This window comes from Fragaria vesca, linkage group LG4, assembly GCF_000184155.1.
Source record: "Fragaria vesca subsp. vesca linkage group LG4, FraVesHawaii_1.0, whole genome shotgun sequence".
In the NCBI taxonomy this organism is placed as follows: domain Eukaryota; kingdom Viridiplantae; phylum Streptophyta; class Magnoliopsida; order Rosales; family Rosaceae; genus Fragaria; species Fragaria vesca.
Window position 1 is genome coordinate 22,608,524 of NC_020494.1, and position 16,293 is coordinate 22,624,816.

The 16,293-nt window shown below is 37.1% G+C and overlaps 2 protein-coding genes across 2 annotated transcripts; both read right to left on the reverse strand.

Annotated features, from left to right (window-relative positions):
• Positions 1 to 398: 398 nt before the first annotated feature.
• On the reverse strand, positions 399 to 11,490 carry LOC101293086. The gene is made up of 25 exons (XM_004297698.1): positions 11,338 to 11,490; positions 10,353 to 10,948; positions 10,136 to 10,260; positions 9,938 to 10,032; positions 9,631 to 9,855; positions 8,883 to 8,982; positions 8,631 to 8,682; positions 7,109 to 7,174; positions 6,369 to 6,523; positions 6,022 to 6,092; positions 5,732 to 5,926; positions 5,603 to 5,641; positions 5,363 to 5,470; positions 4,820 to 4,909; positions 4,567 to 4,642; positions 3,941 to 4,037; positions 3,786 to 3,855; positions 3,529 to 3,705; positions 3,331 to 3,453; positions 2,894 to 2,977; positions 1,997 to 2,181; positions 1,683 to 1,821; positions 1,556 to 1,615; positions 1,311 to 1,382; positions 399 to 946 (listed from the first exon to the last, which is right to left on the reverse strand). The coding sequence occupies exons 2-25, from the start codon at positions 10,922 to 10,924 to the stop codon at positions 839 to 841; spliced, it is 3,084 nt and encodes a 1,027-aa protein (XP_004297746.1). The 5' UTR covers positions 10,925 to 10,948; positions 11,338 to 11,490; the 3' UTR covers positions 399 to 838.
• A 1,797-nt stretch (positions 11,491 to 13,287) lies between these two features.
• LOC101293387 (glutamine synthetase nodule isozyme-like) lies at positions 13,288 to 15,730 on the reverse strand. Its single transcript, XM_004297699.1, has 12 exons — positions 15,651 to 15,730; positions 15,521 to 15,560; positions 15,329 to 15,432; positions 15,179 to 15,227; positions 14,987 to 15,093; positions 14,558 to 14,645; positions 14,205 to 14,408; positions 14,061 to 14,114; positions 13,934 to 13,971; positions 13,654 to 13,813; positions 13,459 to 13,519; positions 13,288 to 13,373 (listed from the first exon to the last, which is right to left on the reverse strand). The coding sequence occupies exons 1-12, from the start codon at positions 15,728 to 15,730 to the stop codon at positions 13,288 to 13,290; spliced, it is 1,071 nt and encodes a 356-aa protein (XP_004297747.1).
• Between the last annotated feature and the right edge of the window lie 563 nt (positions 15,731 to 16,293).

Genomic DNA, 16,293 nt, shown 5'->3' on the forward strand with positions numbered 1-16,293 from the left:
GAACACGTTAACTACGTCTCACGACAATCACATGGTTTGATCTTGAGTATTAATAGAATCAACAAAGCCCTTTGTGAGGTGTATAGATCTTAAATCTAAACATTTTGTCATGCTTCCATAATCTAGCTCCGGCTAGTACCATGTAGGGTTTAGCGGAACGACTTCAAGGCATTTAGATCTTACTAACATCTTCGAGATGAGGTGTATTGAGAAGGCTAGAAGTCTAGAACATAGAGACCATCATATACCGTATGGACATTCTACTCGTCTGCGTTTGTATTTTAAGCTTAACTTCAAAGAAATTCGACTTTTTGTAATCACATTTCTGAAGCTTAATCCTACATCAATTCTTGGAACATAATAGATCACAATCATAGGGAAGATAAGAGCGAGGAAAGGAAAAAGTCACTGCTTTGCAGCTGATAAGTCCCTTGTATAACATTCATTGCGCCCTAATTTATATTCATTAATACATTCACAAAATTAAGGGATCTAAACCCTAACTGTAATATGGCTAAACTATCTAAAATGTGTTTTATTATAACAGTATTAACCTAGTGTACAAGAATGAAAAATTAAAAGGAGATTTCTATAGAACTAATTAGGCCTCTTCATCACCCGCTCAAAAAGGATGAAAGCCTCCTAAGGTTCTCCTAAGCCACCAAAGTTGGGCAGTATTCTATCGGTTTCTTTCCCCTCCGAGAAAGATAGATCGGCTTCCAAAGTTGGCTCCTTCATTTTTCTCTATAAAGAGATGAAGAAGAAATTGGGCCTCTCCTTTTCTTTCTCGCTAAGAATATAGAACGAAAATATTAGTGTCAACCTTTTAAGAGCAGTTTCAAAAACCAAATGGTGATTTTCTTCTGCTTCCGCCTTCACCGTATTGCTCATTCCATTTCCTAAGCTCGTTCATACTTGCAGCATCATATGACACAGATGGCCCAACCTACCAAATCAAGTCCCAAATAAAAATTCACATTTCAGTATTACATACTCCTTACATATTGCACACACAATACCAAGACATCTATGTTCACATTTTCAGACAATAATCCAAGTAAAGATACAAAGTGATTTGAAGATATATATCTAAAGATTCAAAATCTATACGATATCCCCATACTAATTTCAAATAATTATTGGAAGCATATTAAAATTCAATTAGCAATTAACTGTAGAGGACAACGTATTCAGGAGGTAAATATGATAAAATCATCAGATAACAGTGTCTTCTGTTATGACTGATAAATATGGTGCCTGCTATACAGGAAGGAAGAAGAAAATCATAATAACTTGAAAGAGTTTTTTACCTTGGCTTTTGATTGAATAAAGTCATCCAAGTTAAGTGGCCTTAAAGCTGCAGATAAATCACCTTTGCTGTCCTGTACAGTATACAACACACATCACAAAATTAGGAACCACTGAAATTAGTACGCAAACTAGGACTGTATAAAATGTGCATCAACCCCATACAAGATAGCATTTTAAAGGTTGTCTATTAAAATATTAACAGAAACATCTTGTCTAGCCTAATGCCTATTCAAAATAGTAGTACCTTGGTTTCTTCTTCTAATAGTTCCTGGACAGGCCTATATGCAGCAGCAATACAGAGGTTCTGCAAAACAATATTCTAAGTATCGAATACACAACAACTAATCGTCATGTTAACAGCAGTCTAATACCTTCAAATCACTGCCAGAGTATCCCTCTGTTGCCTCTGAGAGTTTCTCAAATTGGAAACCGGGTTCTAGATTCTCTTGAGCAAGAAATATACTCAAAATCTTCTTACGATTTTCAACATCTGGTAAATCAACATATATCCTGCGAAGAAACAACCAGAAAGTATTTATAACATGCATTAAAGAAACAAAACATATATATTTATATAAACCGGAAGTACTTACAACCTAGCAATTAGCGAGATTTGAAAAAACCATCATAACCAATGTGAAAAGCCTTTCTAATTCTTTTTTTTTTTTTTTTAAAGTAATGAGACCTTCTTGGTAAGCGACGAATAACAGCATCATCAAGGTCAAATGGCCGATTTGTGGCACCGAGAATAAGTATTCTTTGACTGTCTTTAGATCGCAATCCATCCCAAGCTGCCATGAACTCATTTCTCATTCTTCTAGTTGCCTCATGCTCAAAAGAACCACCACGAGCACCAAGCAAACTATCAACCTACAATATAGAATAGCAGATAGGGAACCTAGCCCAGTAAGAAAGGTAGAAATTTTGAAGCTCGAACAAAAACAAACCTTTTCCTTTCCTTTCCAAACAACATTTTGCATTAAGAACCTGGTTATGGGCTACAAGGCGCTATTTTATATTTGTTCCACAGAAGAAGCTTCAGATTTATAATTTATTAGTCCATTTGTGAAAAACAAGCCAGAAGTTTTAAAACCACATATGACAGAACTATAGAACTTTCTGAAGCTAACACAGGTAAGTGTTAAAAACTATAGAACTTTCTGAAACTAACACTGTAGAACCACATAAAACCATTTGTGATTTATAAGTTCTAAAAACTATAGAACTTTCTGAAGCTAACACTATAGAACCACATAAAACCATTTGCACAACCATTGTCATTAGATTTATAACGATAGGGTTTTGTGGTGATGCTCTATTTAGCAAACAGTTGGAAATAGCACTATACTTCTTACTTCTTGCTGTCCACCTGTACTAGGAATCTAAATAAAAGTTAACATATAAAGGTAATGCTTAACCATATTTACAGATCAAATACACTCCAAATTATGTCTAAATTATAAGCAGAAGAACCTACTCAATTGTAGACTACACATTACATCATTAAACACTCCACATTACATCATTGGACATTTTCACGATTCAATTTTTAATTTTATTTCACGAGAAAAAAGCAGTTTACCTCGTCAACAAATATAATGACGGGAGCAAGCTTGCTGGCAAAAGAGAAGAGAGCTTTGGTCAGCTTTTCAGCATCTCCGAACCACTGTTTCAATAAAAGTTACAAAGATGTGAATATCTCTTGTTAAGAAAAAAAATATATAAAGCAGCTTCTAATTTTCTAAAAACTTCAGCATAAAATAAAAAGCCCACTTCCATCTCAACTCCATATTCATGACCTTGGACAAGTCCAAACATCAAACTATGAAAGAAATGTTTGTAAGTTCGGAGAGAACAGTGATTCCCTCTGGTAGCTTGTGAGTCAGGGAAGCATTTTATCACAAAAGCAACACTCACAAAAAGAAAGAAAATCATGCTACAAACATATGATCATGAAAAGGCATATTTGTTTGTACAAAAAAAAAAAACTATCTAGATGTAGAATGCTAGAAAGCCTACCTTTGATGTTAGAGTTGAACCAGTAATGCTGATAAAGTTTGCCCCAGCTTCTGTTGCAAGTGCCTTGGCGAGAAGGGTCTTCCCAGTTCCAGGGGGACCAAAAAGTAATATCCCTTTGCAAGGCTAACCAAGGCTTAAAAATCAGATATTTACTTAATCATCAAAAGAATGACCAATATACATAGTTAGTATCATTACCCGCAACAAGTTTCCATGAGAGAAAAGCTCTGGTCTTCTCATTGGAAGAATGACTAGTTCATTCAAAGCCTTCTTCACCTCCTCCAGAGCACCTACATCGTCAAACCTGACACCAATTTCACCAGGAGGTACAACTGCCGAAACAAAGTTACTCTCATATTCATCCTTCGCAAGGTTCTGCAAAAGTTTGTATTTAAAGGTCAATAAGAGTTGGAAACATCAATTTCCATTTGATTTGAGTACAAAGTCAGACATGCCTTCAAATTTTGAGAGGGTTTCCGAGACAAATTTTCTTGCTCCTTCAAACGTGAAATTGCTACTTCAAGGCTTTACAGAAACAATAACCGTGAGCAATGGTAGGTGACATAGAGATGACATAGAGCTGCAACATACAACACATTAATAGAAGTACCTTTCACGAGGCAGCTGCAGTCTGTCACCTTTAATGGAAGGAACAAGACAAGATGACAAGTAATGGCTTTTAGCCCAGCCAACTACTTTCTCAGCTTCTGGAGGAAATACAAGTCAAATTAATTAGTAAATACCAACTGGTCAATACTATAACAAATATATAACTGAAGCATGGACAAGGATTCTGTGTGTCATATCCATGTACCACCCGAGCCATGAGTTGTCTACTATAGGATGGACTCAAGATCCTCAATCTTAAGTCCATCATTACGGAACAATGAACAGTTCGTACACTTCAGGAGCAATCTACTCTAATCTAATACAAGCAGCCATGTGCAGACCCTTAAATGATTCAATAGTTACTTGCTTTGGGGGACAAGACCAAGACTATATTGACAGAGTTTGTCTGGCCCTGCAACTCCAGAAAATATAATGATGTAATTCCTAGAATAATTTACCGCCTAAATAAGTTACATTCAAGTTATAATCACACATTTATATCTTTATCTGTCTCCCTACACATCAAACTTTATCCTACTGTCTGATTTTTATATTTCTCAAGGAATAGGTGCCACCATCTAACATAAAAATTAGTAAAGCTGAACATCATGTTGTTCAGTTTCTTACTTCGCTTTGTCAAGATCACACCATCAGTATCTACTTGTAATAGGTCCACGCATGATAGCTCATGTTCCTCGAGAACCTGCAAGTACAGTAGTTCCAATAGGTGAAATATTCAAGGTAATCCCTCCACCCATCCCTGCCTCACTGACTAGTAGTATGACTCCAAAGAAGAAAAATAGCATATAACACAAGAAACAACCTAAACTACAAAATACCCATACCGACCTAGCAGATAAATTTCAGCAGTAGAAATTACCTTATGTAATTCATTCAAATTGCTCCTTGACATCACAATTCTACCGTCCTCTTCGATCTGTTTATTGAATGTTCGAAGTACCTCTTCTTCCTGCAAAAGAAAAGAAAATGTAGGAAAATAATAAATTGAGATGTGAAACTACCAATAACAAATAATTAAATATGTTTTTGCACATAACTATTTGTCTAAAGTATGTGCGATCGTCAATAATTGATCTAATGCCAAGCATCACAAATGTCAAGATAAACTACCAACTAAATATGCATAAAGTATATCACTAATCGAGAGCAATAGAGCATGTACAATCTTGAACCCAAAGCTATATAACGTAACCAGAAAATCACTAAAAACCACTCTGAAGTATCAGAAATGTTAAGATATAGATAGATGATTGACACATGATCATAGTTTCTAGAGAACACGAGAGAAGTCATGAAGAACAATATTTACATGATAAAAACTTTGAAATCCAGGCATGTAATGTTCCTGTAGTAAAAATAAAGTATAGGTTAACAGGAGGAAGTATAACATTTCAACATTTACCTTTGGGGGCTGTATGCAGAACACATTTGAGAAGAGCTTATATATTTCATCATCATCAGATCTTTTTGTTGCCTTCAGTCCCTCGGTAAGACGCTTAAGAGAAACAGGCTGGAAACAGAAACAATGGCACAACGACATTACATAGAGGAAACATGACTTGGCAAAATTTTTGGTGTTTGTCACTATGTGTTTGTGAGTTTTTCAAATGTTTTGTGCTCCTAAGGAATAGAGATGAATTACCAGCTTTGCAAGACGCCCAAAATTTGGTAGTATCATCGTCTGTTACAGAAAGTAATTTGAAGAGAGGGGAAATGGTGTTAGCCTTGTACTATACAACTTGGTAACTGAAAAATAATTCCCAACACTTACGAATTTCTCTTTCTCCTTTGACTCGGACTCAGCTTTGTTCTGCCCACAGATTAAAACAACAGGACCTGATAACTGGTCAAAAATTTCTTGCACCTTATTGACAAACTCCTTCCTGCTTGACTTGGGAACTGCCCTAGACAACCATTGAGAAGAGTCTGGAAAATAGACAATAAGAGGTTGCTTGGCATGCAAGACCTGCAAGCAATGAATATTCAGATTACTCTATACAGATGAATAACCTTGCACATTAGAATAGAAACATCAGTTTCTCTTATTATTATGTACTATACCTCACGTAGGGCCTCCATTGCAAAGTAGCAATCCTCAGTCTGAGTGTCAGTAAGATGCTCAACATGATTTGCTGTACGTAAGAGAAAAAATCACCACCAGGATTGCAATAAACATCTAAGATTGGTACATCGTGCTAAAAGTAAATCTAATTGTTTAGTGACATGCTATGCAATTATTTTAGTCATTTAGTTAAATTCTCAACATCATTATCAAAGGTCTCCCTTGTTAAACACAAAAACAACTTGAGCCAAAACAGGAGAAACCAGAGAAACTAGACGCAATTAAATTGAACTTTTATGGAAGGTCACAGAAAATTTAAAATTCCTCATCCACAATGAATAAGTACCATGTATCCAGTAAACTGGTGGATTCGCAGGCTGGTCTTCTTCTTTCTCCTCTTTATCCACATCACTTCCAGGGTCATCATTTATATCCAATATAACAGCAATTCGATCTCCGCTCACCTCAAATACCTCCCCAAGTTGACCATTCGGTAAAGGCCTGCATAAAATGTAATGATTAACAATATGACTGGAACCAACATTTCCTCATAGCAGTTGGGAAAGATGGCAAAGAAACTTCATGGACTATACAGCCAAGAAGAGTTTCCAATTTCAGACAGAATACTACATGCCAGACAAACGCAGCACACATAAAGCAAAGAAAAGGAAAAGATAGTATTCACCCACTAAGAAACAGCATATTAAGTATTTCTAGCAAAGTACAAACAAGCCCCAAGCCCTAGAAAGGGAAAAATATTAAGTTTAACAACCAAAACATCTTTTGGAATTATTTAAACAGAGTAACCCTGGACAATTGAATGGTGCAACAGTAGACCATGAAAAGACTATAGAGCACGACTAATCCTCTTATTTGGGTCCTAAGGAGAAAAAGAATACACCAAAAAACAACTGCAAGGAAAAGGGCATCTAAGATTCTTCTTTTTTTACTGTACTTCTTTGCTTATATGTTGACAACATACCAACCCACCTGCCACGGAAAACACCGCAAGGAAAAGGGTCCATCCTAAGATTCTTTTTTTTTACTGTACTTCTTTGCTTATATGTTGACAACATACCAACCCACCTGCCACGGAAAATGGTATACGCTTTCCTTGGACCATCAGATGTTGATATTTTCCCCAACATGATCCTGTATTGCATTATATATGTGTCAATGTCAGGTGACCGCCGAAGTCAGAGTTCATATGGGGGGATGAGATCATGCTAAAAGGTTTCTGAAAGACAGACCACAGATATGATGTTCCGGGCAGTATACGTGTAAGTTATTAATATATAAGCCCTGAAAAGTGCTATGTTAACACTCTTCCTTTAGATTTTGGCCAAAAAAAACTAGGTTATCTAGGTGCAAACATACAGGTGCGGTATGATATACAAATCCCTCGGGAATTGCAAATTCATTACCTCCACCCCAACACCCACAATCCCACACAAAAGAAAAAGGAAAAAAAAAAAAAAACCCTTAAATGAGTCGAAAAATAAAAGAGTCATTTTAGAGCTCACGCCTAGACCCTGATTTTATCCTTATATGAGCCACTTTTGATTACACAGCAATATTCATGGTAGAACCTCTAAGGTGAAAGGAAGAGGCATCTCTGTGGCCTGCTCAACTGCTATAAGCCTGGAAAGCGCCTCACCGGTAAATAAGAATGCCTAAAGTTTTTCAAGAGATTTTACTAGAAAGATATCTTGAGTCAAACAGGACAACTAGTAGGTGTAGTAAATTTCAAAAAATATGTTAGCATCCCTTGTCAGAATCAAATTAATGATCATGATACATCAATCTAGTGTTCTCCTGGTCATATCCTTAAAAAACTGAATCCTGCATTGGCCGAAATGACCAATTCACGTTTTAGGCAAGAATACAATTAGATTTACATCATGGAGAGGGCTCTTGTATTATGGTGGGATTAGAGAATCATCAGGCACATATAATTGTCTCCCACCAGATAACACACAAAAAAACACTTCATTCAACAACAAAAAAAAAAGGCATAATTGCCAATTTGCTACCCTAGGATTCACCTTAGTGTCAATTTGCTACCCTACCTTTTATTTCTGCCAATTTGCTACCCTATGTTTTATTTTAGCCATTTTGCTACCCTTACGTCAAATTTATTACTCTAGGCTTTCAATATTAACCAATTTCCTTACATTTTAAAATTTAGCTATTTGCTAGCTTACTTTTTCAAAAGGCATCAATGTTTAGACGGAGGAATGAATCAATTGATATGACGACAGATAGCATTAAGGTAGCAAATTGGCTAATTGTGGGAACTTAGGGTAGCAAATTGGCAGAAATAAAAGCTATGGTAGCAAACTGACACTTAGGTGAATCCTAGGGTAGCAAATTGGCAATTCACACGGGTACTCAATACAACGGAAATAAAATCATCATACAAAAGTAAGTTTCACTGACCAATAAATGGAGAGAAAAGCCACATTCATGAATAAAAGATACACTTCAGTTTCATGAGTTTACAATCTTCTAAACTATCATTATGATCAATTATATTGCAAATTATAGAAAGCTACAAAATCATATGAACACAAAATCAAACAAATAAGTGCAAGAAATAATTCACAACCTGTTATCAGCTTCAACGCGTAAAGTAGGCCCAACATACTTCACCCGATCACCTGGAAAACAGATCAGAAAGAAAGAAAATTATCAATAAGAGGGTTGGCCAATAAAGAATGAGAATTGAAAACGTACACGTGGAACAATACAACATGTGCGCACATAGGAATAAGAAATTTAACCTCCAATATCTTTTGAAGGTAGAAATTGCAAAACATACGACCTGTAAAGTTAAATAGGTAGGAATGTAAATATGAACCTTTCTTCAGTGGTTGTTTGGACTCTTTGGATTTATCTGTGGGTTCAGCAGCTTCTGACTTTGAGGACTCAGATTCAACATCAATCTCCCCAGATACCATCTGCCGCATATGAATTCATAAAATCAAACAACTAGACTAGATTAAAGCAACAGTGAATATTAATGCGAGTGCAGCATGCCTGGCCAATCTCACCATCAAAACATTTCTTCTTCCTTTTAAACTAAAATAAAATCTAAACAGAGGCACAAAACCTGCGGCTTATTCCAGAAATTGATCTTACCTATAAAAAGTTAAAGATCAAGGGACCACTATCACATACTTAACAGTTGAATTGACATAAGCATCATCAATGGAACTGGTAAGTCTATCTCGAAACCAAGTAATTGTAAATAACAAAAAACATTTCCAACATCTTTGTGGCTGAGTAATTTATATTAGGGTTTAAACGTTTTAGCATGAACATTAACCTTTTGCTATACTGTACCAGAATTGATATTCCAACATCTCAAACTCGACACATTGTCATTTCCTCCATGTACCTCTAAAAACAACAAGACCTCAGTCATACACAATCATAATGACATAATTATATCATACCGTGTGATTCTAGTTCAGACCAATTATGTACATAGAAATTATTTTCAATCAAGTTCATAATATTCCAACACTTCATATTCTATGTTCCGAAAATATGATTAGGGTGGAAAAATTAAAACAAGGACACACCTGGACTCCAAAAAACCATACCTTTGAAAATTGATCAATAGGAATAAGCTTCTTGAGGGCTGCTTCAGCCTTTGCATGCAGATCAGCTTCATCTTTGTCACTACCATCTGACTTTGCCTCATTACTACTAGTCCAGTCTTCTTCATTACTAGCATCATTCTCATCATCAATCTCTGACTCTGATGTACCCTCATCCACAGCATCATCGTCTGATTCAGACTCATTTTCACAATCATCACCAAAATCCTACTCCAAATATACAGTAACTATAAGAATCTTGTTTTCTGAGTATACTATGTATTTAAGACTCAATTTATTTAAAGCTTACATAAGGAGCAAGAACACTGCTGTCCAGCACGAGTAGTGGAACTTGAAGATCTCGTGCTAGAGCCCTAACTAATCTTTCACGGTAAAGCTCAGTGCCTGAAGATATAATATAAAGCAGATGATCAGAGCAATGTCAGAGGGAAAATATTGAAATACACGAAGAATGTAATTATTATATTTTGTAGGACCTGTGACCAACCTGGAGCACTCTGAAGCAGTATTCTGCCGCTTGAAGATGTCAAACGAGAACCATAAGTAGAAGTGAACTTTTTATGTTTCAAATGAGCAGCCGCGCATTCCATCAAAAGAGTTTTGGTGGGTTCACTATATGAGAAAATGACATGTATAAATCTTCTGCCAACTAGCGAGCAAGAGATAATATGACAACAACAGAAAACATTAACGAAAAAAATTACTCGATGTGGTAAGGAAAAGTCTCCCATGAAACAGTTATCTTCTCCCATGGAACAACTCTCCATAGAAACTCATTTTTGAACTTCTCTTGTCTGGTCAAGAAAGGTGATTCTTTCTTTTTACTCTCAATGGTAAGTTTGCGACTATTAAGCCATTCCTTTTGATCTTGCTCTCCAAGTAGAGCGTGTGCATCAGAACGCCTCACATCTTTCCCGGCCTTTTCTTGCGAAGTCTTTTCTTTATCAAACTTAGCACCATCTTTCACTGGCAGCTGTTTACCCTCGTTTGCATTTCTTCCATCGCCTTCTGAACTGAAGAAGCGTAACTGACTACCCTTCAAACACGTATTTGACCTCACTTGCAAATCAGTGCAACTATTAGCAGAAGCAACACTTCGCAATGTGAACGAATCTATGGGACGGCTTCTAATAAAACTAGCATGTGAGTGATAGTTTGAAGGAACTGTTGTGCGGCCCAAAGATTGAGAAGAACAAACGTAGTTTGGCTTTATTGATTTGGACAGCTGAAGCATCCATCTCTGATTTCTGCACTTAATTCTCCTTGCATACATCATAACCTCTTATTCCGAAACTTGGGTCTGCAACAAAACATGCTTTGATAAGTTTGCTCTTGATTTGCATACATCATAACCTCTCATACATGGTTCATTTCATATAATATCATTTTCTTCGGCACTATTAACCTGGATAAAGTGTAAATGCATGTGCCTATTAACTTCGGATTCGAAATCAAGATGTGCTTATATTTTCGCTATATGCAAGAATAGAAGAACAAAACGCAAGCGTTTTATGTATGCTTATTATTAACATCTAAAACCTGCTAGCAGGTTCAGTGCAACTAACTGATAAAAACAGAGATTCTGAATCCCGACATTCGGTTCTTCCTCGGAGGAAGACAGAAACACTAGTTAGGAAGTTGGAGATGAATACAAGGGAGGTGCGAGAGTGCAGAGGGAGATGGAGATACCTCGTATCGTTGGTCGGTTGAAACCCTAGATTGGTCGCGCGTCCATAAGGAAGGCGGTAAAAGAGGACGCGAGAGATGGTCCGAGGCGACCGTTTAGAGTGAGAAAACAGAAGGAGAGGGTGAGATAAGATCTAGCTTCCCCTTCTCTCTCTTGCTTTCTCCTCCTACTTTCTAACTTGTCTTTCTAACTGGTCTGGGCTGCCTTCCTCTCAATCTCAAAGGTTAGGTCGAGTATGCGACCCGCAAAAAGGTTAAAGGTGTTGTATGTGGTCCATTTCTAGGTTTGGTTTCAAGGAACACATCAGAAACGGGCCTTTGCACTTCTGTTTTGTTTGCGAGTTTGAACCAACTTCGTGGGCCAATCTCTTGAGGTCAGCTATTAGCCCATGGTCGATAAAATATTTTTATTTTAAAATTTAAGAATAAAGAGTAAGTCAAATGGTTAAAGTCACCTAAATGGTTATAAAGAGTATGGTTAAAATTATCTAGGTTGTTAAAGTCAGTCACCTAAGTGGTTATAACCACCTGAATGACTCTTCATAGTCACCTAGGTGACTTTAACCACCTGACTGACTCTTCATAACCACTAAAAGTCAGTCGGGTGGATACGAAAAGTCATCTACATGGTTACGAAAAGTTAGTAAAGTCACATAGGTCACCTTTGGCGGTTATAAAGAGACAATCAGGTGGTTAAAGTCATCTATAATCCTAAATAGATATGAAGAGTCAATCATGTGGTTAAAGTCACATAGGTTGTTAAAGTCAGTCACCTCTGTGATCTTAGGAGTGATCCCAGGCTGAATCTTCAGTTCTTATTGAGCTTGCAATATCTTTTTGAAAATCTGATGATAAGCTAACGATTCGATGATTTCTGCCACACAAGTTCTCAACTTCCTGTTATATAGACATAGCTGTGATAGAAACCCAAACAAGAAGAGTTGAGAAGGTCACCGACGAAGACGACGAAATTGAAGCCAGTTGGAGTCGGTGGTTTATTTAAGGTCAGAGAGCTCCTTACTCTGTCTCTCGAGCTCTCTCGACAATTCTATGTTGTGTTGGCCTCTTTCCAATACTCTTAAAGTTGTAAACAACCGACTTAGAAATGAAACAAATGGACGTCCCATATCACATCGAATTTCATTTTATTTCCCCCACTTTGAAAACTTGTATAAAATAGCTCGGAAATCTAAAATATTACTCTTCTAAAAAATTCCCATGAACTTGTTGGAAACTCGTACAAAATAACTCGGAAATCTAATATATTTATCGAAAATTCCCACGAACTCGTTGTATCGAGTACTTTATTATCCAACTCTTAAATCAAGGATTCACTTTGTATATGTCATCAAAAATCTCCTCATACATTCTAATACTATCGAGGTCGATAAACTATTTACTGAATGACCTCCAATTAAACATGTCAAATATCTCGGGTGTTACAAGGGTCACATCCCGCTCTCCTAGTAGGGTGTATTTCTCAAGCTATGGATACGATCCTATCTACGGTTACGGTTACTATCATATTTACACTGTTATCGTGTCATATGTAGTCAAACAGTGTCGTTCGACATCAAGACACATCCTGGTTACCTCTCAATATCGATGCGCTTGCGTATTTGATTATTTCAATGTTTTATTATTCTTTTATGTTAGATGCGTTTGTGCATCTTGTTATTTGTCCTTGTTCTATTTCAATGTTTTTGCATCGCTCCATGTACTCTTGTACCCTAAACAATGATTAATAATGAAACAACCATGATCCTACTAAACTCCAACTAATTTCCTTTATTACAGACTTGTGGACAAACATCAAACTACTAGTTAACTAGGCAAATGAAAAATTGCACAATTGTTTAAATGACTACCAATCAAACGATGCTAAAAAGAAGGAACAATCAGATCACAGATCCTTAATTTCCCAACTGCATTGGATTAACATGCTCTTCTCTACTAGCCAAGAATGGTGGTCTCCGCAATCATAGATGTCACAAGATAGGGATCCATGTTTGATGCTGGTCTTCTGTCCTCAAAATACCCTGCAATTTGACATATGCCATGATGATCAGAATTCATACTATATATCATACCAGATATCATGTCAAAATACAAACACATTCCTACCTTTGCCTTCTTTCTCAGTATCACGACCAACACGAACGGAGGCTCCCCTGTTTGCTACTCCCTGTGATTTCGTTAACAAAAGTTTGTCACTGAATGTCAGCAACAATGTGCTCCTTGTGTGAATGTTCAGCAATATACTATATATCTTCGACACTTAGACGCTAAGATATAATTAGCTAAGATTGTTCAACATACCCAGGAGAAAGTGTGAATGTCAGCAGTCTCACATCGACCGGTCAGTCTCCTCTCGTTGCCTTCTCCATAAGCAGCAATGTGCTCCTTGTGCCGCAGTTTCAGTTTTTCGATTGCCTTCTTGATTATCTCATACCCACCGTCATTTCTCATCGACTTGGTACTGAAATTTACAAGTTAAAACATTCAATGATCGACAACCATGACACTTTGTTTCTAGCCCAAAGCATTATTAGCAAAAATATTGCTGTCAAATATAAATTTTTGATAATTAAGGAGCTACCTGTAGTTACAGTGAGCACCAGCTCCATTCCACTCACCCTGAATTAACAAGAAAAAACATGTAAACAAACGTACTAGTAGAACAAGAACAAGAAACATGTAATATTCCATGTGGTATGTGAATAAACCTTGACTGGTTTAGGATCCAAGGAAAGAACAACTCCTGCCATTTCTGTGATTCTCTGTTTGATAAACAAATAAAGATGATCAACACGATGATTAATTCACACAGACCAAACTCTGTGTATCCAAACTAAAAATTTCTGTGATACCTCAAGGATGTATCGAGCAGCCCATATTTGATCACCGGCAGTAATACCGACACAAGGACCAACTTGAAATTCCCACTGGCCTGGCATAACCTCAGCATTGATGCCACTGATATTGATTCCAGCATAGATGCATGCCTTGTAGTGAGCATCGACTATATCACGCCCAAAGGCCTTGTCTGCTCCAGCACTACAGTAGTATGGCCCCTACAACAACAACAACGACAACGCTCTATCATGTATACTAGTTTCTTGAACCGAGCCATATATTAGTTCTCTTTGCATCATCTCATTAATGGCTTCCCAAACACAAAATTAAGAAAACGAGATCGATTCATTCTGGAGCAGCGGAGCACCTGTGGAGCAGGGAAGCCACCAACGGGCCATCCGAGGGGCCAGTTTATATCCTTCTGAAGAAAAGTGTACTCTTGCTCAATTCCATACCTAATACAACAAAAGTTCAATCTCCAAAATTTTATCCGAAAATTAAAATTTAAAACTTCTCAGAAAATATTGACAAAGACAATGCTTTGTAAACATCAATACATAAAAATGGACCCTTATCGTTCAAGACATGTAAAAGAACAAATTTTATGACTTCATCTGAATTTAGATCCACCTCACACACAAACTATGCTACACCAACCCATCAAAACAAAAGCTCATCAGCTTCATATCACATCCTATATTATGCTGATCATGAGGGAAGAACAGAGTAATAACGTTTTGAAAACATTATAATCATGTAGTAAAAAAGTATTTAGGGTAAAATGGAGGATATATACCAAGGCTCTTCGGCGGCAACAGCAGGGTTATTGAATATCTTGGCAGCAGCAGCCCTTCTATTGGTAGGGATCGGCTCTCCAGCTGGTGTATAGCAATCGCATATCACCTATTTTCACCACAAAATACCAATATTACCTCTGAACGGTTTCCTATATGATACGTACCAACTGGAATTAACATGATGCACTTACCAGGATATTGTTCCCTCTTCTGAACGGGTCCTTGAAAATAGCCTGGGGACTGATCCAGTAGGCAGTAAAAGGTTAAAATCGGTTCAGAGGAACAGATAAAAAAGAGAAGGACTAAATAATGAAATTCATAATCCAGAGTAAAATACGTACTACAACACAACTTCACTGTCCTTCCCTGGAGCTTGTTTTGTGCTCGAACCGTCGTAGTTCCACTTGGGTAGCTTTGATGGGTCTGACACAGGCCCAGGCAGAGTCTGAAAATCACAACATGCAACAACAACCAGAATGAGCGAGGATGCTTATACTTGGGTGCATGATGCACTAAAACGAAAGTGTACGTACCCTTGCTTTGCTTCTCACGTCCAAACCAGAACCACCGACCCTGGAAACATAAACACACAAAATGTAAGATCAACAAATTGTAAATTGTATTGAAAAGTACTAAGCGACGATCGATGGAGGTAAGACGTACCATATGTATTCGGCGATGATCTTCTCGCCGGATTCCGAGAGGTTGAGGTTCATCAGATCAGAGAGGAGAGACGACGTCATCGCTGCTAGTCACCGTGTGATGAGAAGATGAGAAAAGCTGAGAGTAAACTAGGGAGCTAGCTTGGTTTGGTTGGGGGAGTTCCAAAGTATGAGTGGGAAACTCTAATGGCTTAATGCGTGTATATATATAAGCACGAGTTTGCTACTTTGCGGTGATAAACGGAGAAAGTCCCGAGGAGATACGTTGTAACCATATAGCAGGTCAGCAGCGGAATCCCCGAGATACTTGAGATTCCTTTATTTATGGCTGGCCATCCTTATTTTTCTGATTTGATTCTACAGCTAGCTCATATCTGAATCTTCTAATTAATTCTTCTGGTTATGTTTTCAAGTACATAATTACTTTAAACTTATTTTTTTATCTCAGATTTTACGGTATTTTCCAATTAAATACTGTAAAATATAACAAAGAAAATGAGTTGTAACAAACTGAAAAATTCTTGTATACACGACGTGTATTTACACGACGCAATCTTAACCTTTTATAACAATTTATATGTTTAACCACTATATTTCTATATTATTTCTTTTAATCTTGATAATCTATACATGAAGACGAAGAT